Here is a 26344-nt window from a genome sequence, read left to right as displayed (position 1 = left end):
GAGAAATAAAGGATTGGTTCTGGGCAAACAAAACATTGAGAGAAACAAACAATAAGAAAATAAAGACATAAAATCACACAGAAGAACTAATTCCCACAATTATTCCAAATAATGTATGTACAGATTTGTCTGTATGTAAAAACTATCTAAGTAATTAGTTTGATGATAAGATATTAATTAGTAAGGGAATTCAAAGAACTCAGCAGAGCATTTGTAATACTGCTTTTGCGAATTTGACAAAGTATTCTGAGTAACCTTTACATATTCACTAAAGCAGATAAAGTGTAGATAACGCCTAGAATAAATATGAAAAAATAGATCTGTAAATTCTACAAAACGAAGAAAAGATCTCAGAGCTGGAATGGTCTTGTTTCCAGTGACCAGGGAAGACAAATAATCTACAAAGTCTGTGAAAGTGTTCCAATAATAGAGAACTCTCTATCAGAGTTCTGATAGTAATCAGTGGCTATAAAAGTCAATCTTAGTCTCTCTGGATCAGAGTTTTCATTATCCACAACAAAGGACATATCAATTAATCTCTAAATGTCTTCACTATGTTCGAAAGTCAAAGGCCCTAGGATTCTACCCAACATCACAAGCTGACTTGAAACAGTGAAGACCACCTTTCACATTCAGTAAAAGATGAGAACAACAGGGTGTGTTCTTCGTAATTTCAGGTATCTATTCCACTTTATTCACAACAAGCTTGACTATTAGAAAACAATCATATGTTGTCCTGTACCTTGTTTGAGCGTAATGACACTCGACCCCCACACCGAGCGCAGAACTTCGTTTGGCAATAAGAACAGTTATGGCCGCATCCGTCAGCAAACTTCGTCTTGTGGCAGATGCCACAGGTTGGGGCGTCGCCCTTCTGTTCTTGCTGCTGCTGCGATTCTTCTCCCATCTTCTTGACTTGTTCCTTATACATTTCAAACTGTTGATGCAGTTTTCTGCAGGAAAGAAAAAGGGTTTTCAAAATTGGTTTTCTGATGATCAAAGAAAATCACAATCTATTTTATAATTAGAATATACAGGATGAGATTAAAGGAGTATAAATTTTAATTTTATGAACTATAGAATATCTTGCTTGAATGGCATATTGCAACATAAAAGTGTTGAAATTAGTTCTATCTTTGATAAACATATTAATTATAAAATTATGTTTGTGGAACACTTCCTTGAATATTAAACTAAACTTCTACCTACTACTATTTTTCAACAGTTTAGCCTCAGAAATACAGGAAGACAATTTTACCTCCACAGAGAAGCCATAACCTAGTGTCTTAAAAGCAGAGACACAGTCTGAACTAAAGTGAACTAGACTCTCCACAGAGAGATAAATGCATCTGTTCACCTGTCAGAACACAACTCAGCTATAAAAAGAAAACACTGTGACTGTGACACATTCTCAGCCTGACAAATGGAGTTATGCAAAAAAAAAAAAAAAGAAAGAAAGAAAAAAGAAAAGTAAAGCCAGGTATACTTGAAAATTAAAATACTGGAGCCGGGGAGCTATCTCGGCAGCTAAGAGCACTTGTTACTCCGGGACCACATTGGGTTCCCAGGTCCCACATTGGGTGGTTCACAATGTCCCAGGAGCTCTGACACCCTCTTGTGACCTCTGTGAACACACAGACTTGCTCATACTAACATGTAGAAACACACACATAAATAAATACAAATAAAATGAATAAAAAAAAAACTAAGTTAAGAAAGGGACAATTGGAAAGTTGTATCATTACAAATTTTTCTATTTTCTATTTTAATGCTTCATAACTATAATTAACTTAAGATTTAGAAAACCTCCGGGAGTGCTGGCACAGTGGCGCACCCCTTTAATCCCAGCACTCGGGAGGCAGAGGCAGGCGGATCTCAGTGAGTTTGAGGCCAGCCTGGTCTACAAAGTGAGTTTCAGGAAAGCCAGGACTATCACACACAGAAACCCTGTCTCAAAAGCCACCAAAAAGAAATTTTTTTAAAGATTTAGAAAACTAAAAATGGTATCACTCCAATCCTAAAGCTGACAATCTACAAAACCATAACTTATTTTAAGCCCATCAGAAGGGAAGTTATCAGGCAAACAATCTAAATTCCAAAGTACACCAAGTCTAATTGTTCCATCTCTGGCAATAACATAGGAGAAGGAAGTAGTACCATACAGACAGGTAAAGGGAAATCTTTATTATTTGAGGAGTTGTTTATTTGTTTGCTGATTTTTGAGATAGCAGCTCATATATCCAAGGATGGCTTCGAACTTTCTATGTATCAAAGATGACGTGGACTTCTGATCTCCAGCTTCAGGTGTCCATTGCTAGGATTAGAGGCACACACAACCACATCTGTTGTATGTGGTTGTGGAGACTGAAACTAAAGCTTCACACATTCTAGGTAAATACTGTATCTACGAAGCTACAGCTCTAGGCAGAGGTCAGTTAAAATTTTAACAAATAGTGAAATGGCAAGACTCATCTAACATGACAGCTGCAAACAGCTAAAGATCAAGACGCAGAGTACTTTCCCACAGCCCTCCCTCCACAAGTACTCTGGAAGACTTGAAAACACAGCCAAGAAACACAGCCCTGCTTTGGGGGGAGTGCATATGTGCAGACATTAAAAGGTAAATTGTGGCTGCTGAGGTACAGACATGATTTCCTGATTTTGCTAAAATAGTAAAAGCTTTCTTTAAACCACAAGCAAGAAAAGTAAGCTCTGTCACTTAAGATGAAGGCAAAGAGCCATTATAGCTACAGACAAGGATTGAAGAAATCCTTTCTCCACAGTGCAGAAAATACCCAAACACAAACAAAACATCTTTTATCACTGGGACATGGGAGGAAACTCCTGCCCCAAAACTGGATACAGAATTGGAGATCAAGGCATACTTGTTTCCATAGGTAAGACAGACCAAGAACTCACATGGTGACTAGGACCTGTCAAAACTGGAAGGAGGGAACCATCATAGAGCACACCCATTTCCCTGAGATGCAATCATAAAGAAATAAGCATCAGAAGCTGACTACTTCCAAAGACTCCAGTGTATGGGAGTGACCTATGCAGCCTTTATATGGGGAGTATGTGTAAGGATGGCAACTTCCAGCACACCGACATCCATTAAAAGGGAATGCAGAAGCCGCTCACGTGCTTGGAAGAGTTTTGGGCCTATGTTGCACTAAAGACAATGATGGCTACATCAAAATCCAAACTTATCTAAATTCGTGATTTCTTTGAGGTTTAAATTCTCAGCACCAACAGCCTGTCGGCAAGGGTATTCCATGTCCAGGTACAAATACAATTCAAAGATACAGCACCAAGAGATGAAAACAACAAATAAATAATCCACTACAAGAAACATAACAAATAAACTCAAAGATGACATGGATTTGGGAATAAGCACATTTGGGAGGGAACATAGGAGAAATAAGAGGGAGAAAAAAAGAATGATATAATTATATCTTAATTAAAATGTTTAAAATTATTAAAATAAAAAATACATAAAAAAGGTGGAATCATTTACAAAGAAATGGGGAATTAGAACAGAAAATTGTAATAATGAAATAAAGAATTGGATGGAAATTCTAGAAGGAAAATTATGCTATCAAAGATAAAGAATTCCTTCCTGAGAAGACTGTATAGTAATGTATAGAAAATGAGTTGATAAAAACTGTCCAAAATGAAACTGATAGAGGATAAGAGAGGTCAGAAAAACAGCAATGACCTCACTGTCAATGTGGTGGGTGAAATAAAACTCCAGGAAAAAAAAAGCAATTAAAGAGATGAGGACAAGGAATTTTACAAAAATAACAAAAAAAACACTAAGACAAAACACACCTCAGAGAAGCCCTTATAAAATAAACCCCAATTTCTCATTCATTCCTCCACTCCACCCCTCCCTCTCTCTCATACCCTCTCATCAAATAGCCAGAAACCAAAGTAAAAACTCTAAAGACAACTAGACAAAACTAGGTCTGAATAAAAACATCATAAGAAAACATGTTATTGTGTATGCCAATTTAAAAATTAAAGGGGGAAAATGTACAAAACAACTAGAATAAAATTAAGTCACAATAACCACTCCTCATCTACCAGTAAGTATCTTGTGTATAATAGATAATGTCCTCTTGTCAAAATAAATGAAAGATTTCTTTCCAAGGAAAACACAAAACTCAACTGTAGGCTGCCTATAAGACCCACTTCACCACTGAGGACACACAGATTAAAGTAGGACTGAGGAGATATTCCACACAAGCAGAGACACACAAAGCAAAGAGGGTTACCTTACATCTGATAAAAATAAAATACTATATCAAAAACTGTAAAAAGATACAAAGTTCTTCTGTTATAATAAATTCATCAAGAACATATATGAATTCTAAATATGTATACACCCAACACTGAAGCAGCAAAATACAGAAGGCAAACACTAGATTACTAGTGAAACAGTAAAAAGACTGATGGGTCCATTAGCTCGCTATCGACAATTTATAGAGCATATAAACAGAAAAATCAATACAGAAATAAAGATCTTGAAGTGCACTTTAGATATAATGGGACAAAAATAAATTATTTTCTATCCCAAAATAGCAGAATACACATTCATCTCAAGAGCATACACTACAACACTCCAAGATAATCCACATAGTTAACTACAAAACAAGTCTCAGCAAACTTAAGAAAACCAGAACCACATCAAAATGTGTGTTTGGGTTATAAGATATGAAACACAAAACAATATAGAAGATTTTATAAAATTTACAAATATGTGAAAATTAAATAATATGCTCATTGTTAACTCGACTATTATAATGACCTACAAAGTCTTGAATGTACAGTCATGTGCCAAATGATGATGCCTCAAGCAACGATGAGCTGCACATATAATGGGAGTTCCATGAAGTTATAACATAGCCTAGGTACAGAGTAAGTTTGTGTAATATACCATATGATATTTGTAGAGTGATGACATCATCTATCATACATTTCTCATAACCCCACTGTGAAGTGACATACGACAGCACAAGGTACAAGTCGACATCTTTAACCCCGGGTTTGACATTATTTCTTCTCTCCTTTAAAGTCATCCTGTCTTTCTTTCAGTCCTTACATACATCAGAATGCATCGTGACCTGTTCTCTCTGCCTTCGATTCATAGTTCTCTCTCTAGTCCTATATCTCTCTGCGCATCTACCTACCTACCTATCTACCTACCTACCTGCCTGCCTGCCTGCCTGCCTGCCTGCCTACCTACCTACCTACCCCATCATCTGTGTATCCCAGGCTGGCCTAGAACTCAAGAACTTCCTGCTCCGATTCCCAAGTGATAAGACTGAGGTGGGTGCTATTATACCTAACAGAAGGAAGACTCCCCAACCTGAAATCATACCTGAACCACAGCAGTGAGAGTATTAGATTCTAACCAGTAGGCCCAAAGAACAAGACACTTTTCTAGTTTCTGATGAAGTTCACTCAAACGGACTGCTACTCATATCAACTGCTTACTCAGATCTTTTAACAAACACTATGGATATGGCTTCCTATATTTTTCTTCCTGGTCTGAAGGAGTATCATAGATATCTTACATATTATCCTTTATAAATTTAAACATAGCAAAATCTTCTCCAAGTTTGTGGTCTAATTGCTTATTTTGCAGTACTCAATATACCAATTTCTTCCTTCATCACTGTGATTTAACTGCTGCGTGTGTGTGTGTGTGTGTGTGTGTGTGTGCACATGTGTGTTTGTGTGTAGGCATGTATGTACACACAGATACATCCATGTGCATTCACCTGTGTTAGTCATAAATTCTCCAGTCTCTTCTAAATAGCCTTATAATTTTACTTCTCACAGCTAAGCTTTTATTCGATCTGAAATGTGTGTTTGGATTATAAGATATGAAACACAAAACAATGTAAAAGATTTTATAAAATTTTTTTAACATTGATTTAAAATTTTAACATTGATTTAATCTCAATATTCTTTATATAGAGATTCTATTTGCCCATCATCATTTCTTAAGTAGTTAATCTCTCTTCCACCAATTTGTGCGATCAGCCTATCATATATTAAGATGCACACTTACATTGATGGACACTGTGCTGTATTTCACTGGGAGCAGTGTCTACTTTTACTCCAGAACAACACTGTCAAAACCAAACTTGCAATAATACATTGAAAGGTCCAAGAGATCTTACATAGATAAATTTTAATATATAACTTTCTAGAAAGGCAGATTAGAAAGTTACCACACATTGCAAAGGGCTGCATAATATTTTAGGCATGTGGGCCGTACAATCTTTATCACAACTTATCACTGAGACATAAAGGCAGCCATAGATAATGTGCAAATAAATGAGCTAGGATATATTCCACTAAAACTTTATGTACAATCCAAGTTTAGCAAATTTCAATAGTCAAAGACACTATATTCTATTAAAAAGCACTTTATAAACTAATATTTAAGTTATACACAATAATGCATAAATTTTGAAGTGTTGGTAATTTTTATTATTTCAGAAAAGCTTAATAATCCAAAGTTTTGTGTATGTTCTACATCAATATTCATCACTAAAGAAGTCATCAGGGCTGGAGAGATGGCTCAGAAGTTAAGAGCACTGGCTGTTCTTCCAGAGGTCCTGAGTTCAATTCCCAGCAACCACATGGTGGCTTACAACCACACATAATGAGATCTGGTGCCCTCTTCTGGCCTGTAGGTATACATGCAGGCAGAATACTGTATACATAATAAATAAATAAATCTAAAAAAAAAAAAAAAAGAAGTCATCAAATTCAGTATTTTCTAAAGTAAATGTTATTCCTGTGGATTAACAGATCCTATAAATTCGTGTTTACTGCTATTCCTTGAAATCTTTCCCAGTCTCATAGTTTTATTGTGGTTATTTATACATGTGTCTTTAAGCTCTCCACAAACCAATCATTTACATTACTGCTTTAAAAGGCATCTGTGGCAGGCTTGCTCCTTAAAACTTCACTTTCGATGGTGAACTCACACCTTTTCCTATTTCTAGACTGATGTTAAATTTATTTTCTCCCTTTTCTGAGACTCATCATATAATCTCTATAAGATACAGATATACAGCCTTTGGATTATTTTGAGGTAGTTTGTAGATGATATATTTTTGTTATGATTGAGATATGAAGTTTTGTCCCAAAAGGATCTTGCACTGAATGTCTGGTCCTTAGCTGAGGAAACACTTGTGGAGGTTATCAAAACGTTGGAAGGTAGGGCCTAGCTGAAAAATGCTGGCCATGAGGAGTAGATCCTAAAGTAGTGGTTCTCAACCTGTGCATCCAACCCCTTTTAGGGGTTGCATATCAGATATCCTGCATATCAGGTACTAACATTACAATTCATAACCGTAGCAAAATTACAGTTATGAAGTAGCAATGAAAATAATTTAATGGTTGGGATCAGTACAATATGAGCTTTATTAAAGGGTCACAGCACTAGGCAGGTTGAGAACCACTGTCCTAAAGGATATTGAGAGCATCTTCTTTTGATCCCTTCCTCCTTCCCTCCTCTCTTCTTCTTCCTTGAGCCCTACACCAACCCATCTGCCTGCCATGAGGTATGTAACCTCTGCCATATCCCCCCACTGCCATGTTCTGTCCACATGATGGATACGGCCAAGCAAACAAGGACTAAACCTTCTGAAACCATGAACCAAAATTAATGCATTCTCCCTTAGGTTGTTTCTGTCTAGTACTGTTATAGAAACAATAAAAGTAACCATTTTCTTCAAGCAGTATATTATAGTTCAAAATAAAAAAAATGAGAGTTCTTTGCCACATCAATTTATAAAGACTCAAATTAGAATACCTACTCTGAATTATAGAGATGACTTGAAGAGGGGAAAGAAATCTATCCATCCCTGATATACAGCACTTTGGGTGGCTTCCCCCACAGGCTCATGTTTGAATCCTTGGTCCCTAGTTGATGAGCCTGTTTAGGAAGGATTAGAAGGTGTGACTTTGTTGTAAGAGCTGTGTCATGGAGGTGGGATTTAAGGCTTCAAAAGCCTCCTGCAATCTTCAGTGTATTCTCTGCCTTCTGCTGTGGATCAAGATGTGAGCTCTCCGTTGAGCCTGCCATCATGCCTTTGCTTGGCCATCATGGACTCTAACCCTCTAAAACTGTAAACCCAGTTAAACACTTTCTCTTATGAGCTATGGCATTTTGTCACAGCAGTAGAAAAGTAACTAAGATATCGGGCTTTGTAACTGTTTTTGAAATCTAATAGTTAAAATAGTTAAAAGGTAAAAATAGTTCAGTCTCTTTCTTCTTCTCTGTTGAAAAGATTTTACTATTGGTAAAACATTTTACTTCCATAAAACACTATGATGCTCTTATCCATTTCCATGAAAATCATAGTGAGCTTATCACTGCCATTGCATTGTATTATAGATTAGTTTGAGGACAACTGACATCTTTAGAACATTGAATCTTCCTACTCACTAGGGTTTCCATTTATTGCTAATTCTCAAAAATAACAATGGTTTTGCCACTAATATTTTATCTCAAAATTTTGTGCTTTAATTCATAATCAAGTATCCAGAAGTCTATGAACTAACCTCTATTTCAGTTTAAACTATTTCCTTCCTAGTTCATTTTATTTCTTTTAAGATAGCATCATCTATAGACGTTAATATAACAACCAAACTATCTCCATGTTCTACATGTAGTTATGGGGAAAGTAAAAGAACGTTCCCCAACAATTCCCCAGAGCTAACAGAACCATGATGCTCTCCTTCTACCCCTCCTTCAGTGTTCCTGCAGCACTTCAATGTTACTTCCTTAGGAATGCATTCCCTAGCTTCAGCGACTGGGTCAAACCTCTCCATTAGACTTTCCAAAGCATCAGAACATAGTGCATTTATCACAGCTGCACGTTTTGTTCATGACACAACTTTCTGATTACCCCTACTTGTGTAATGAAAAAAATCCATGGAGATTTTTGTTTTGCTCTCAATTTTACCCCAGTGACTAGCTTAATAATATATGTTCCATAGCCAACTTGTCAATAAATACTTATTGAATGCTTGGATTAATAAGTAACATTGTATATAACCTCTTTGGTAGGTGGAACAAAACATGTAAACTTGAACATAACCTAGTTCTTGTCAAGAGTAAAATAAGAGACATGGTTTATGGATATTGGACAGCCATATAAGCAAACTAAAAATTAACTGAAACACCCACAAAATAAATGTAAAAAAAAAAAAAAACTGGTTCTAGAAAACAGAAATTAATTGTAAATAGTATTAGCATGACTTCACAGAAAAGGGACATTCTTTAGCTTTTAAACATCCTGTTCTTGGAAGGTGAGTATAGTAGGTCTCAAGTGAGGAATTAATTTCTACTTTGAGTTTTTCATATGCAAAACATAAAAGCAGATGAAAATTCAGGCAGTAGGAAGAATGTGCATTTTTGAATAAGACATACATCAGGAGAGAATAAAAACACAGAAAAGCAGACTCGAGAAAGGCAACTTAGAATATCTAATTGCATGCACAGGACTATTTCCTAGATTATTACATATCTACCCTCGTTTTTGACATCGCACTAGAGAAATCAGTAAGTCACTGTGAAAATATTTTACAAAATGATCTGAAATGAATCAGATATTCCATTGAATTTAGGCTACCAATATAATGATCAGCCTGGGTGCAAGACAGCGACCACAGGAACCCAAACCCCAACCTCTCTTTAACAGATCCCCAAGTCATTTCCGGTGACCAGCTTACACGCCTACCATGCACCTTTGCACTGCACCAGTCTGGGACTGACTGGAGCAGAGGCCCGGTGCTACACTGAGGACTTCGGGTAGGAATCCCCAGAGCCAGTCTCCCCATCACACTCCTTCCCTTCTTTCAGCATCTCCCCAACCACTGAGTCTCAAGGCCTGGGCCATATGGAGCAACACAGAACCCTACTTAAGAGATGCCCAGGAACAGTAAGGGTTGGGTGCAGGGAAGATGGAAGGAGAGTGTACTGGGAGAGACAACTGGAATTGGGGGCATCTCAGGGATGAGCTAGAAACCTAGTGTAATGTAAACTCCTAGGAATCTACAAGCTAAGATTCCTAGTAACAGGAGACACAGAGCCTGAACCGGCCATCTCCTGTAACTAGGCAAGACACAGAGCCGGAACCGGCCATCTCCTGTAACCAAGCAAGACACAGAGCCTGAACTGGCCATCTCCTGTAACCAAGCAAGACTTCTGGTGGAGGGAGTGGGACCCCACCTCAGCCACAAAACCTTCCATCTACATTTGTCCTCCTGCAAGATATGCTAGGGTAAAGGTGGCACAGAAATTGTGGGAGTGGCCAACAAATGACTGGTCCAGCTTGAGACCCATGCCATGAGAGGGAACCCACTGCTGACACTACCTGGAGGACCAGGAACCAGAGGCTACAGGCCAGGAACCAAAGGCTGGATAGCCCAGAAACCTAGAGTAGAACCAAACATTACCAGCCCCCCCCCAAAAAAAAGACAATAAAATGATTCCTAGTGATAGTCTGCTATACTCATAGACAGGAGCCTAGAATAATCGCCATCAAAGAGGCTTCATCTAGCAACTGATAGAAACCAATGTAGAGACCCACAGCCAAACATTAGGCAGAGCTTAGGGAATCCTGCAGAAGAGGGGTAAGGATTGTAGGAGCCAGAGGGGTCAAGGACGCCACAAGAAAACCCACAGAATCAATGAACCTGGGCTCATAGGGGCTCACACAGACCGAAATGACAACCAAGGAACCTGCATGGGTCTGACCTAAGCCCTCTGCATATATGTCACGGTTGTGTAGCTTGGTCTTCTTGTGGGACTCCTAACAGTAAGAGCAGGGGCTGTCTCTGACTCTTTTGCCTGCTTTTTGGGACCCTTTCCTCCTACTGGATTGTATCCTTAATACTAGAGGGCAGGGAAGATGCCTTCTTAGTGCAACTTGATATGCCATGTTTGGTTGATATCCCTGGGAGGCCTGCCCTTTCCTGAAGGGAAATGGAGACAGAGTAGATGGGGAGGGAGGCTGTGGAGAGGGGAAACTGAGGTCAGGATGTAATATATGAGATAATACCAAAAAAAAAAATTCTCAAGGTCAGTCCTCTTATCCCATCTGCTAGCCTACCACCCAGCCCTCCCCCTGCACCCTAAATGGGACTGACTGAAGTCAGAACCCAGAGTTCCAACTACAACATCAGCCACCTATCTACTACACCAATCTAGAAACAAAGTCTAAACCCTGAAATCCACCGTGGCCCCAACACTGAAAACCAAGCATCATTCAGCTGCCCCACACAAACTGAAAGATTGGAGAAAGAACAAAAAGACCCAAACACCCACCAAACAAAGGCACGATCAGATTATCTACACCAAGTAACACCAAAAACATCATTAACTTCAGACATCCAGATCCCATCCCAAAATCACAAACACCAACAACCAAGATAATATTTCTCCTCCAGAAGCCACTACTCCTATTATAAGATTTGCTGAGAAAAGCAATTTAGCTAAAGCATGTTTCAAGATATTTGATCACACAATGACCACTCTGAAACTGTGTTAATTAAAGTTAAACTTGGATCAGGGGGGCGGAGCCAGCAACTAGTTGACAAGAATTGCCCACAGAGACAGACTTTGGAGGACCCAGGACACAATAGAGAGGCACAGAAAAGAGTGGGGAGAGGCTTTGAAAGCTTCAAGGTCCTTTTAGATCTGGGAAGTATGGGAAGAAGATCAACTAGTCACTCCTTCGCTGCTTCTTTTATCTATCAGGTTTTCACTCCAACATCTGACACTCGAGTCATTATTGGCAATAAAACAATTTAGATAAACCCAACAGAAGATAGTACAAGACAAAGCTTTCAAAATACCAACTATGATTATGTTCAAGGACCTTAAAGAGAGGATAAGAATAAATGACTGAATGAAGACCTTGAAAACACACAACAGAATGATAAGGAAAACAGTCCATATATGAAAATAGAATTTAACAAAGAAACAGAATCACCACAAAAAAGCCAAACTGAAATAAAAACAAAACTGAAAGACTCAGGAAATCATTTTAAAAGTCCAAAGGAAAAGTCTCACCAACAGACTGAATGAATTAGAAGACAGAACTTCAGGTCTTGAAGACAAGGTAGAAGAAATTGAACAATCATTCAAATGCTAAATCTTAAACCTCCAGGAGAGGTGAAAATACCAGTAAGTCACAGCCACATGGCAACTTATAGATAAACAGAAATGGGTTAAGTTATAAGAGCTAGCTAGCGAGAAACCTGCCATACAATTGATAATTAATATTAAGCCTCTGCGTGATTATTTTATAAGCAGCTGTGGGACTTTGGTGCCAGGTGGAACAGGAGAAACATATGACTACATCCAGGGGAAAACCTACCATTATTATGAATCTTATCAGAGAAGCTTCTTCTTGCTTTACAGGGTAATTAACACAGAGACCCACAACTAGACAGTGAGAAGAAAGTGAGAAACTTTGGAACAATTAGCCCTAAATGGGATGTCTTTATCCCTTCAAGGCTCTAAAATCTATGCAGAATAAGGAATCCAAAAATTTCAAGAGCCAGAGGCAGTGGACAACATCAAGAAAAAAAGTATTTTTAAGACACAATAGGGCTGATGCACACATGAATTCACAGAGACAGAAACAGCATGTACTGTGTAATGTTCAAGCCAGACAGAATGCCAGCAAGGAAAAGGGGAGTGGCATAAAGTCCCATCTCTAGTCAGAAACTCTCTGCAATTGGCAGCTGCTGGAAGAGGGAAAATTGCTTTTTTCAATGGAATGATACTGAGTATAACAACCAAACTCCAGTAATGGCGCGATGCCCAGAAGTAGATGATGATCACACAATGAATTTCATGACATTTTGTGCTTTTTGGTCTTTGTCATTTTGATTGTGTGTGTGTTTGTTTGTTTTCCTTAAGAAAGACAAAAAAGCATGAAGCTGGTGTGGAAAGAGACTCTGGGAGAGTTGGAGGAGGGGAAAGAATATGATCAAAATATATTGTATGAAATTCTCAAATTAAAAAACAATTTTTAAGACTGAAAAATATTCATATCAAGTCACATAACATTCTCTACTAACACTATGCTTTTTTCTTTTTATGGTATTATAATTACATTTGTCCCTTCTTTCCTCCCTCCAAATCCCCCATATACAGTTCCCTGACTTTAAGTTCATGGCCACTTTTTCCACTAGATGTTATTTCACACACATATGTATGTACATGTGTATACATATACAGACCACATGTAACAGGTTCAGGCCATATGTTACTTGTATGTATGTTTCATGGGCTGCCTGTTTGGCACTGGATGACCAATTGCTGTGCTCCTCCCTGGGAGGACCACCTCTCCCACTCTCACTCCTCAGTTGCCTGTAGTTCTTTGTGTAGGGTTGAGGCCTCATGGGCTTTTTCCCATCCACTTTGACATGTCCGATTGTGGTATCCTTCCTTATTCAGCTCACATTTGGGCTCTCATGTGGTGAGACTTTATTGGTGGCGTTGGGACATTACTAGGAAACACAACCTCACAGCAAACTCTCTGATCCTCTTTTCTCTTAAATACATCTCATTAATATAAAGACCTTGCTTCTCCAGCTCTGTTTTTTTTTTGTTTTGTTTTGTTTTTGTTTTTTGTTTTTTGAGATAAGACTTTGCTAGAAAATCCAGGCTACCTTCAAACTTGGGATTCTCTTGCCTCAGCCTCCCAATGATAGGAGTGAACCAGTATACTTCTGCTTCTCAATTTATTATGTTACCATAACATCTGAAAAGTAATTAAACTGAAGTCATTAAAGTCAAGCTCATAACAATGTGCATATAATCATTAGATATAAAATTTCTGGAGCATTTATCTATTCACAAAATTAGAGACTGGGATTAAAAATAAATAAAAAATACTTTCTGCTTGTGATTATAATGAGAGCACAACCTGTCTTCAATATATACATAATCCTTCTTGACTAATAGGGAAAGTGTGTTCATAGCTTCTCCGAAACTTTCATTACTTAACAAACTCAACTTTGCATCTTAGAAGGAGATGAACTCATTCTGAGGCCACTGGGGGCACAGACAAAACGCTTCTTTTAAAAAAAAGAATGTAAAGAAGAAAGGAGAAATTAAGGAGTAAAATGCTTTTATGCCCAGCCTCCTATATAAAATATCATGCCTTTAAAAAATAAATAAAACTCTGATGACATTGTTGGCATTTCTAAAAATTGGTATGACTTCGTCATAGTTAATCATAGTCAACATAATTAACTATTATCAGAACACAGTCCAAGAATGGAGTCGTACGAGGAGAATTCTGAGTGCTTGTGAAAAAACTCCAAAAGTAGACAAGACAAACGTGTGACCTCAGTTTCTTCAAAGCACAGAATTGTTTTTGGAATATGGTTTCATGCCCCTTGGGTGCAGCCAATAGGAGTGAGTTTACTTCAGATTATTCATTACAACTGGCTATTGCTATTTGTTTATATGTCTCTATGGAAAAACATGTTTTTGCCACATGTGGCTTGTCCTTGTGATTAGACTCACATGACTCCTCTTAACCCTCAAAGTACAAATTGTCTGACGCTTTCAATAAAGTTGGCTATTGCATGAGACTTTGGTCCACCTCATTTATCGGCTCCATTCCCCCAAGTCCCATAGAGCAGAGACAAACTATGAAGCTTGAGTTACTTCACACAGTGCAGGAACGTGACACAGCATAAATCCTGTCACTCCTCTGCAAGCTTCTTTGCTTGCCTTTCCTGCTCTCTCCTAGGCCATATGCTGAGTCACTAAATCCTCAAGTGTTCAGGCATGCTCAGTGAACCGCACATGTAGCATTATCAGATAAACCAGGGACAAAATGGAGATAAACACCCTGACAGTAAGCAACTTTAATGTTTGAAAGTATCTTTCATTAGCTAAAATACTTACTTTTACAAATAACTATAAAATTATCCTCCAGGGTAACTGGAAAAAATAATGTCATCAAGATGTATAAAGCAGCACTACTAATAGCAAAAAAAAAAAAAAAAAACTACAAATTAAGACAAAATAGTTTAGACTAAATAGGGAAATAAAATGAAACCTACTAAGATATCAAAGTACTATACAGCAAAGCAAATAAATGATGTACAGCTACTTCAAATCATACTGATATATCTCACAAATATCTTGTGGAAAATGTATAGCCTAAATAAGAACAGACAGAAATAATGATGCAAGGTAGAACACAGTGGATTGTGGAGGTCAGGACACAAGTTACCCTCACCTCAAGGATGGAGGCACTGTTCCTGGAAAGGAGCATGGGGGCTGGGAACAGTCAGCTTCTTGGCCTCAATGCTCATTTCCAGATACAGTCACTATAGAACAAGTCAATGCGCTGCACATCTTCAATTTTTGCATCTCTCACTAAATGCCTTCTTTGCATAAATATAGCAAGTAGCACTTTCATACTTTCTTTTCAGAGAAGATCTTGCTATGATCTATGCTATGTCATACTACTACAGTGCTGAAATTATAGGTATGCACCATGAGACAAATACAACATATTAGTTTCCATTTATTCCTTCATATAAGAATTTATATGGTTCAAAATTCAGATGGTTCAAAAGTACGCAACAAGTGCAGTCATTTTAGATTATTCAGAATGAAAACTATGTTGTACCTGTGCAGCAACTGCTTGGAGCATCTCACAACTACTTATCAACTGCTTTGACCATGACCAGTCAAGCACCAGTGAGTGAGTCTAGAAAGAAAGATCTTTTGCCAATAGTATCATCAGTCTTCAGAGAAAAATAGAAATAATAAAGGAAATGTAAAATTAACATTATTTTCTTGAGAGAGGGCCTCTATTATGCAGCTCTGGCTTCCTGGAACTTGCCATGTAGACCAGGCTAACTCCCAGAGACCTGTCTGCCTCTGTCCTTTGACTGCCTAAAGACGTGTGCCACCACACCCAGACAAAAATTACACTATTTTCAAAGTCTTCCATTTACTCTGGTATTAGCCTTCAAAACAGTATGATCAATACTTTGAAGGACCATATCTCTTCTGAATTAGTAACAGGCTGCTCTGTTATTTTAAGTTTTCATCTCTGATCCTAGATTCTGCTATGTTACATATTACATAAACAAGCAAAACCATTACTGTCTAATCTTGAATAGATACAAGTAGTAAGGAACTCTTGGACCTGGAATCAAAAGATCTAGTCTTCCGGAAGAGAAATGAAAGGAGGAGATTCAAGAGAGGGGAAAAAAGAGAAGAGGAGACAAAATGAGGGGGCAGGGAGGGAGAGTAGAGGTGGGAGAAAGAAGAGAGGAGGAGGGGAGGAGAAGAGAGGAAGAAAGGAAGAGGGGGGAAGGAGAGAGGCGAGACCGGAGAGGGAGGGGTTGTTTAACAATCAGCTCTTTGATAAAAGCTTAATATTGATCCTTGGATTCCTATTTGATAGCCAGAAAGACAATCCACTTTTCCTGCACTACCGAAAACCCCTTTCAGGGGACGTGAGACAGGAGAATCTTTGAAATCCCCCAAGCATATAATCTTTAGAAAAAACACAGCCAACGGCTCTTGAATAAAACAAATGAAAAAAATAAGGCAAACAGCCTCTATCCAAATGAAAGAGGACTAGTTTCCTGAAATCACTGGAGACAGCAATGTCCTTTCTGAATACACGTCTAGGTTTGGATTTCCATTATGATATTAACCCTAACATTCGGTCAATCCAAGCCATTACAGCATTTTTGAAGAAAAATACTAAAATAGGAACTAATATTCAAGTTATTCTTACTGCAAGAGCTATTCATTTAGAAAATTTCCATCAGAAACAAATGAAAAATTAAATGTGAACTAATTATAGTAGATATTTCTATTGCTCATTAGAGTTTTCCTCTCTTCCTGCATACATGGTTAGACATTTTAGACTCCCCTGCAAGTAGTTAAGATCTCGTAATAAATTTTGATCAACAGGCTGTAAGCTCAAATGACTTGTCCACTTTTCTGTTATGCAATTAATAATAGGTATAACCTGTAACAACTTCTTTAAAATGTTTTAAAATCTATTAACAACTAAAAGAAATGGAATCTATATGTTTTTAATGTTTCAAGTCATTGTTAGAATATACTACTGTATTCCCAAATTATGTTTTATTGTCTAATAAAGTATTCAGTGAAAACAGGATTTGGTGGTCAAATAAGTTTAGTTAACAATGCTATGATCTAATCATACTTAGGTTCTCAGAATTATTACAATAAACAAATCTGCTTAACCATTTAAAACAACTTATCCAAAACTATTTGACCAAACAACAAATTTAGGAGCTAATACCTCTTACTGTCTTCTACTATTTTTGTTTAGAGATACTCTAGAATATCCTATATTATTAGAGAAATATATTTTTTCTGGGAAAATGTGGCTTACATATTCATATTAAACAAGGGAGTTACCTATTCTGTTCCACTAGCCTCTAAGCTGCCCTTGTTTTCTTTTTAGATTTCCATGGAATAGCTAATGGCAGAGCTACTGACCAGTTTCCCTCTCTGAGGACACTCATCCCAAGGGAAGAATTTAAATTCGTACTCTTCAGTGTATTATGTATCACAGATAATATCTAGTCTATATAGACCAGCTTACTTACGTCTGGGGCTCCTTTTCATTTTGTTGTTTTTGCTGGGGCTGAAGAACGTTATTTACCAGTTCAGTGATCCCACTAAAGGGAAACCACCTGTTTAAATAAGCAAATAATGTGACTGAAAAACCAAAAGAATAACAATGTAGATTCAATGTTTTCTACCCAAAATAATTTCTTTAAAAAAGCAAAACACACACACAGAAAGGCAGAAAAGCTACAGCCAATGGAAATGTGAGCTCCGATTATCACCAGGCAATCAGGAAGTAGGGAAATTAAGTTTGGACACTTAACTAGTCCACAAGCAGGCAGCAGGAAACTATCCAGTCACTATGTGGATGAGTAAGAAGCTGCAGCAGCTGTCTACCAAGCCCGAGAGTCAGAAAGCGGAAGACACACCGGCTGCAGCCATCCAGTATTAGTGGAGGCTAATACCGTCGGAGGTGCAGCAAGCGGAGGGGCAGCGGCCGTCTGCTGCACTCGGAACACGTTACTTACTGTGTCGGCTGCGGTTTGTGCTCTTCTTTGATCCTAAAAAAATAAGTTTGCACAACTGAGTGCACTGTCCTAAGCAGCAATTTCTACCTATATATTTGTGGTTAGATACAACGGTAGGCAGTCACACTACTACAGTCACACTACTACAGTCACACACGGTAGGCAGTCACATTACTACAGTCACACTACTACAGTCACTCACACACACAGTAGGCAGTCACACTACTACAGTCACACACACACGGTAGGCAGTCACACTACTACAGTCACACACACACGGTAGGCAGTCACACTACTATAGTCACACACACACGGTAGGCAGTCACACTACTACAGTCACACACACACACGGTAGGCAGTCACACTACTACAGTCACACACACACGGTAGGCAGTCACACTACTACAGTCACACACACACGGTAGGCAGTCACACTACTACAGTCACACACGGTAGGCAGTCACACTACTACAGTCACACACACACGGTAGGCAGTCACATTACTACAGTCACACACATGGTAGGCAGTCACATTACTACAGTCACACACACAGTAGGCAGTCACATTACTACAGTCACACTACTACAGTCACACACGGTAGGCAGTCACATTACTACAGTCACACACACAGTAGGCAGTCACATTACTACAGTCACACTACTACAGTCACACACACGGTAGGCAGTCACACTACTACTAAGCTACAACCTCAGCCCCAGATAAACTGTTCTTTGACTAAATCTCTGGTGCTCTTTAAAACAATGTTTTAATCACAAGTTTTGCTACATATTTTTACTTTAAGGTACCATAGTAAATAAGGTAATATTAACTAAAAATAAATAATTTCTATTTTACTTCTTAGTTGTTGTTGTTGTTGTTTGGGGGTTTTGGTTTTGTTTTTGTTTGGTTTGGTTTGGTTGGTTTTTCAAGACAGGGTTTCTCTGTAGCTTTGGAGCCTGTCCTGGAACTCACTCTGTAGACCAGGCTGGCCTTGAACTCAAAGATCCACCTGCCTCTGCCTCCTGAGGGCTGGGATTAAAGGCCTGCGTCACTACCACCTGGCTTAGTTAATTTTTAAGAATAAATTGAAGTAAAGGCTAAATATTTTAAATAAAACACAAGATTTTATAAATGAATTTTTAAAGCCTTAGTAATTAATTTTATTTATGCCTAAAAGAACAGATAAAAAGAACTAGAGGGGGTAACATAGTCAGTCTCATAAGCTCACATTACTAAACACTGTATATTAAACTAAAACATTCATATTCATGCTCCCATAGGTTCCTCACATGACTACAGTATGATGAGGACAAGGTCAAGCAAACACTGTGTGAGCAGTGACTAGAACCCAATCAAGTCTTCTCTTTCAAGTCTGCACAGTCCTTCGGCATCCAAAACCGAGTTGGCTCTCTTACTGAGATAAGATTTTTATATGATCCAAATCCTGGTCAGGAACTGATTCATAAACAGACAGTCAATTCCTAGTGGATATGATGTGAGTAACTAGACACACTCAACAACAAAACCTCCCACCTCATGTGGCACCCTTAGTGAATCACCCTTGGGATTAGCATTACTCACTTATGCTCCCTCATTAAAGACAAATTAGTCACCCCACAGACCTACATCTGTACACTCTTTTCACAATTTACAGGGAATGAAGAGCAGACTGGACCAATCCATAGCTGCAGGTATACAGATGTAATAGGACTGAATATTAAAGACTGAGAAGGATCTTACACAGGGTAGTGAAAAGACTGATAAAATCGGACTTTCCATGAATGACTAAGAACTGTCTTGAGAAATGCATCTATCTTCTCAAAAGAAGACCAAAAACTAGTAAATAAAATTTACACAAAAAACTAGGATTTTTCACTACAAAATTACATCAAGAACATAGGTTAAATCTTCTCTTTCAATCAAATATATGTTCGTTTTATAGTGTGCAATAGCTCGTCGTGTCAACTTAACGGAATGAAGCAGCACTGTAAGATTAGTGAGGCACCTCTCGGGAGGATATTACTAGATACCTTACTAGAACTGAACGACTGCCCTGAGTGTGGACAATACTGGAAATTCAGAGGGCTCAGATGAATGAACGGGAGAGGGAGCCCACTGACACGGCTCTCTGTGCAGTCCATCCACCATTAGGCAAGCAGCCCTCACCATAAGTTCCTGACACCAGGGCAGTGTCAGGATCAGCAACAGATCCAGCTGACTTTAAACCAAAAGCTATGGAAAGGGTCGGTTGAGAGCTAGAGGGCATAGAGAGACTGTCAGAATGTCAGAAATTTAACCAGGGTTCCATGTGTGGACAGACAGCTAGAGCCTGGCAGGCTGTGGAAATGCAGACAGAAAACTGGAACAGAGTTCTGAAGCTCTGGTTCTCAATGGGCACTGGGGAGACAAGTCCTGGGAAAGGCAACACACTACACCATTGCCTTGGCAAGATACAAGGGGTTGTGGAAAGTGTACTGCAGAAATACTTGCAGTCTTCTGAGGAGCACACCAGGAAGAGACCTCCCAGACACAGAGGAAACACAGGCAGGCAAGCCCCTACACTCCCTCACGGCCTCAGTGCAGAGCCCCACGGGTGTTCCCAAAGCACCGGAGACAAGGCTGTGATTGACAGGTGAGAAGGAGGAGCTCGGCCTGGGAAATCTGGCTAAAAGTTGACCTCTTACACAGGAAGTCTTCTAACGTGGGAAAGCTGAATTACTGAGACAATCAGGCTCGGCCCCACCTTAGAGAATAATACAAAAGTCAATCCCAGGGAAAGGACAAGCCAAGGCACCCAAACTAGATAGAAACACTAAATATCTTCTGTTTCATCTATTGTTTTTTTACATTTTACACTTTGTACTTCAATTGTGTCTTAGCTTCTCTCATGGATGGTTGTTCTTTCTGTCACTACACTGACTCAACAAGGTTCTCTCTGTTTCTCCTGTCTGTGACCCACACTTTCCTCCTCATCCTTTCTTGACTCACCCTTTCTTGATGTTAACTCTCTCAATCCTTGTCACTAAAGAACTGGGAAACTGCACTCTCTTTGGGAAAATGCGGCTATCTCTGAAACTGACTGGGGAGAAATAAAAACAAAGGAAACAGGTAGCACTGGGACTACTGTAAAGTAATATTGTGTACGACAGTCACCCCAAAAATAGCAGAGGAGAGCATAGAGGTAAGTGAAGACAAGCTGCGAGAAGAACTCGTGTAAAACACCAAACAAGATCAGAAAAAGGAGGGGAGGGCTGGAGGGCACATCCATCTCGAACATTCCTGCAGCTGTGACAATGTCCTCTATTAAAGGAACGCTCTCACGTTTCCTAAATAAATGAAGATCACTCTACCTTAAAGAAAAAGAGGCACAACTAAGTCGAGAAATGTATGAACAAATGTGTTAAAATGATTTTCTATGTCTACTGTCAACATAACTAGTCTAGTTACGCTGCTAGTTAGCTTTTCGGTGCCGTGACAAACACTGTGAGCAAGAGTCACTTAGGAAAGGAAGGGTTGGTTTCATCTTGCGGATGGCAGTCCATCACGTGGGGACATCGGGGCAAGAACTCAAGCAAGACAGGAAGAGGGAGACGGGAGTGAAGCAGACAGCATGGAGGAAAGCTGCTTTCTGGCGGGCTTGTTCCTCGTGGCTTGCTCAGTTCTCACAACCCAGGACCACATTTGGGTCTTCCCACACCAGTCATGAATCATGAGGACAACCACAGACTTGCCTACAGGCTAATGTGATGGAGGCAATTCTTCAACTGAGCCTCCCTCTTTCCAAATGACCCTAGCTTACTTCAAGTCGACATATTTAAAAAAAAAAAAAAAAAGACAAGAAAAAACCCTAACTAGCATAATTATTAATGGTGATAGTACATATAAAACAGGTACCTATAAAATTAATATATGCAACTGTTTCCCAAAACTCATATTTAATGAAGTATAACTGCATATTACATCAAGAAAATTTATATGCAAAAGCATTAAAAATGGGTAACATCATGAAAATCATCATCAAGGAAGAGATTTACAGTGGCCAAGAGATTAAATCATCACCAATATCAAGAATTCCTAAAAAGTGCTGATGTTGACTATGAAAACTTCATTAACTTTACTGAAATAAGATGGCTAAGTCCAGGCCAAATGTTAAAAAGATTTCATGTTTTATAATGTTATCAAACTGTTTTTGGTATCAAAAACAAAATTTATGTCATAACTTCCCAGTGAAAATCGTAACAGTATTAGAAATGAAACTGAAATTATGGCAAACTCAAATTAAGGAAGATAGTTTTATGCATTTTGACATTTCTGCTAAACATAATCCTACGAACAATGAAATTTTTCAGGAAAATACTTAGGTATATTTTCTATTCCATCTTTACTTGACATAAGTATGATACCTGCCAGTTTTCAAACAAAGAATAGAGTTTCATTCTGACATCTACCTTGAGAAGATGTAATTCATCTCTCTTTACTAGGCATTTATAGATTCTGACTTCCAGAAACAAATGCCCTAGCTTCTCAATCACATCTCTTGTGGTCATCTTCTGGCAGCACCCACACTTCTGGACAACTATTTGCAAAAACGGAGCACACGAAGAGCAAAATTAGAACCAAAATGTATGATGGTGAACATTTATAATCTCAGGAGGTAGAGGTAGAAGTTCTCTACGTCCATTACGTAGGGTCACCCTACATAATGAGTTCTGGGACAGCCTGAGCTACGTGAGACCTTGTCTAAAAAAAAAATATTTTTTTTTGTTTTTGTTTTTTGAGACACGGTCTTTCTACACAGTCGTGGCTATCCTGGAACTCACTAAGGAGATGAGGCTGACCTCGAACTCACAGAGATCCGCCAGCCTCTGCCTCCAGAGTGCTGGGATTAAAGGTGTGTCCCATCACACAACCATTCTTTTTGAAAGATTCTCTGAACAGAGCCTACATAATTAGAATTATTTTGTGAGAATTCTTGCTTTTCTGAGTTAGAAAATATTATAAAAATATACACAGACATTATTTTCATTCATCAGCTTTCATCAGTGTGTATTTAATGAGTGGCCCAAAACAACGTTTTAATCTTATTTATTTTTTAAAAAAATTTAGTGACATATGCATTTAATCCCATCATTCAGAAGGCAGAGGCAGGTGGATTCTGAGTTCAAGGCCAGCCTGGTCTACAGAGTGAGTTCCTGGACAGCCAGGGCTACACAGAGAAACCTTATCTCAAAACCACCCCAAAAAATAATTATTTTCATTTTAGTTTATGTGTATGAGTTTTTTGCCTGCATGTGATTTGGAAGAGCAGTCCATGCTCTTTACCTCTGAACCATCGTTCCAGCCCCAAATTGAATCTTCTTTATCTAATATGACCCACAGAAACCAAAAGGTTAGACCTCTGTTCTATACAATTATATTCATTTTTAAATTTGGCACATAGTAATCAATACATTTTATATGCAGCATACATATTTGTGCAAATGTGTATAACTGAAATGAAATTCTATCAAATATTGAGTGAAATAGACAGTAGTATAGGCTGTTGTTTTTCCATGTCTTCTCTGTTCTTAATTACTAGTTTTAGCGCTACTAAATTGATTTTATGATCCTCAGTTTAAAAAAACACAATCTGCAATAACTACAGGTAAGTTATAATTTATTGACAGGACAATCTCCATGCTCAGGGTGTTCTTCAAGGCTTCCAGAATATTGCTAAGGTTTAGAACAACGCTGGCTAGGAACAGTCTTTGAGGTTTCAAAAGACTCTGGCCATTCCCAGTGAGCTCTCTCTGCCTCCTGTCCGTAGGTCAAGATGTGAGCTCTCAGGCATTCCTGCCGCCACACCTTTGCTCTGCCATCAGGGACCTTAGCTTTAGCCCTCCTGAAACCCAAATCCAGTTAACCACACTGTTTTCAAGGTTAGTTGTCGTGATCATGGTGTTTTGTCACAGTAATAGAAAAGTAGCTAATCTACCTAGTATGCATGAATGAACTCAGGGAGAAAGGAAAGACGAGAGGGAGGGAAGAAATTATCAATAGGAGAAAGATGTAGCAAAAACAGCAGTGACAACCACAGTAAAAACTCTAATGTTTAATCACACAATAACAGAAAATAAAGAGGGAGGAAGGGAAGGAGGGAAGATGACTGATTTTCCAGTGAGATGCATGGTGAGAGGAGAAAGTCCTCATTTCTTCTAAGATGATACTATAAATAAATGCCATACTAGTTGGAGGGACAGGTTAAAACATACTAAGGTCGGCAGGCGTCATGTTTCTTCTGCTGAGATATTCCACTACTCCTCAGAATAACCCAATTGCTAAGTACAAAAATTTGTAAGTTCTTCCTTTAATCTCTATAGCATATCTAAACTTAAAGAGAAGTAACTACCCAGGTCTCTAACCTTTCCTTACCCTCAATGCTTTCTCACCCAACTCATGAGTCTATCTACATCAACCTTAGCCTTTCTTACTCCCCCCCCCTTTTTTTTGTTTTGGTTTTTAGGGTTTTTTTTTTTTTTTTTTTTTTGGTTTTTCAAGACAGGGTTTCTCTGTGTAGTTTTGATGCCTGTCTTGGATCTCTATCTGTAGACCTTTAAAAACTCAGGTACCAAGGGCCCAGAGTCATTATTATTTAAGCATTCTTTAAGTTCATGAATCTGTATCTATGAATGCAACCAACCAAAAATTGCTTTTCCTTTTCTCTAAAAAAAAAAAAATACAAATAGTTCTCATTATTTATAGAACATTCTATGCTATATACAGTTGCTATCAACTGTGAATTTGCAAATATTGAATCACTTACTAGGAGCAATAGTTCAACAGAAGCTTCCTTCCATCCTCTGCCCACAATATTTTCATCAACCAATCAACTCACAAACTCATTATATATCCGTTCACTAAACATATGGATTGTATCTATTCTGGGCACAGGGGTATACTGGTAACCAAGATGAGCATCATGGGGCTTACAAAGAAGAAGAAAAGATAAGAAAACTGTGATTATAAAATGCACTTGAGGCTAGAAGACTAGTACAATATGTAAAAAAGGCTTACTGTGGTGAACAATAGGAACAGAGGGGACTTCATTTACTGGTCCCTCAGAAGGATGGTGATAACTAACATGAGACCTAAAAGAACGTGAGCTTGCAATATCTCGAGGATTTAGTAGATATTTGTTGAATGCTAGCTAAGGTGCAGAGTTCTGTGTTAAGTACCAAGGAAGCCTGGACTCTTTCCCTGCCTTTATGTAGCTTAAACCCTAGGAAAATTCACAAAATGTTGAAGACCAGGAAAATAGTTTTTAGACACAGAGGGGTTTTGTTCCTTCTTATTATTCCTGGCTAGAAAGGTGTAGACAAGTTACTCTATGGTTCAAGGTAACTAGTCTTGTAATTGTCCTGAGACTATGAAGCTTCAGCATTTGGAATGCCTTGCTTAGGTAGAAAGGAAACCTGCATCTGAGTCAGAAATCAATGATTCTCTCTGAACATAAATGATACTTTGATTTCCATTTCTTAATTATTTACAAAATATCTCTTTGGCTCCTAGCATCCTGACAATTGCATAATGACTCTATTAAGACCTTATTTTTTAATTTCTATATCCATTAGAAGTAAGTCTTACTCCCAAAATACCTCTCATATCCTAAAGCAGGTAAATCAGGTAGAAAAATTCTGGGAGTTAAAAGTACATACTGGCTCTTGCAGTTAAAAGCACATACTGGCTCTTGCAGTGGACCTAACTTTGATTTCTAGTACTCACACCAGGTGGCTTACTGACCTGTAACTCCAACTCAAGGGGATCCAAGACCCTCTTCTGGCATTATGGCCATCTGTACTCACATGTACACATACTCACTCATAGACATACATAATTTTAAAACAATAAAAATTAATTTTTAAAAATCAGTAGCTAAAATAAATTCTGCAAAAAGACATCAAGTATTGGGCTATTTCTCTAATGTTTTTATTAAACATATATCAAAAATATTAAAATTTAAAAAAAATCTGGGCATGTACAAACACATAACCTATATTATATAACTAAGAACTTGCTATTTTTACATAAAAACTAAATATACATAGCTTGAAAACATCTTGAAACTTCCCAAACAGATTTATTTTTATAAGTTTATTTGTTAAGATCTGCATAATTTAGCTATTCAATATACAACTAGCAAATGAT

General features: G+C 38.2%; 1 protein-coding gene across 39 annotated transcripts in view; it reads right to left on the bottom strand.

Moving 5' to 3' along the window:
* Nucleotides 1-26344, bottom strand: part of Rims2 (regulating synaptic membrane exocytosis 2) — a 472086-nt gene that overhangs the window by 384690 nt on the left and 61052 nt on the right. For 23 of the 39 annotated variants that reach the window (XM_028879262.2, XM_028879269.2, XM_037197756.1 and 20 more), the window contains exons 2-4: nucleotides 18160-18192; nucleotides 17671-17757; nucleotides 743-953 (exon numbers count right to left, since the gene is read on the bottom strand). In XM_028879262.2, the coding sequence (XP_028735095.1) occupies nucleotides 743-953; nucleotides 17671-17757; nucleotides 18160-18192 (331 nt within the window). The remainder of the gene's footprint in view (nucleotides 1-742; nucleotides 954-17670; nucleotides 17758-18159; nucleotides 18193-26344) is intronic. The other 16 variants (XM_028879266.2, XM_028879270.2, XM_028879271.2 and 13 more) reach the window with 1 other exon arrangement.

This window comes from Peromyscus leucopus, chromosome 20 (assembly GCF_004664715.2).
Source record: "Peromyscus leucopus breed LL Stock chromosome 20, UCI_PerLeu_2.1, whole genome shotgun sequence".
Classification (NCBI taxonomy): domain Eukaryota; kingdom Metazoa; phylum Chordata; class Mammalia; order Rodentia; family Cricetidae; genus Peromyscus; species Peromyscus leucopus.
The sequence above is the reverse complement of the archived record's forward strand: the minus strand, read 5'-3'. Positions and strand labels throughout refer to the sequence as shown.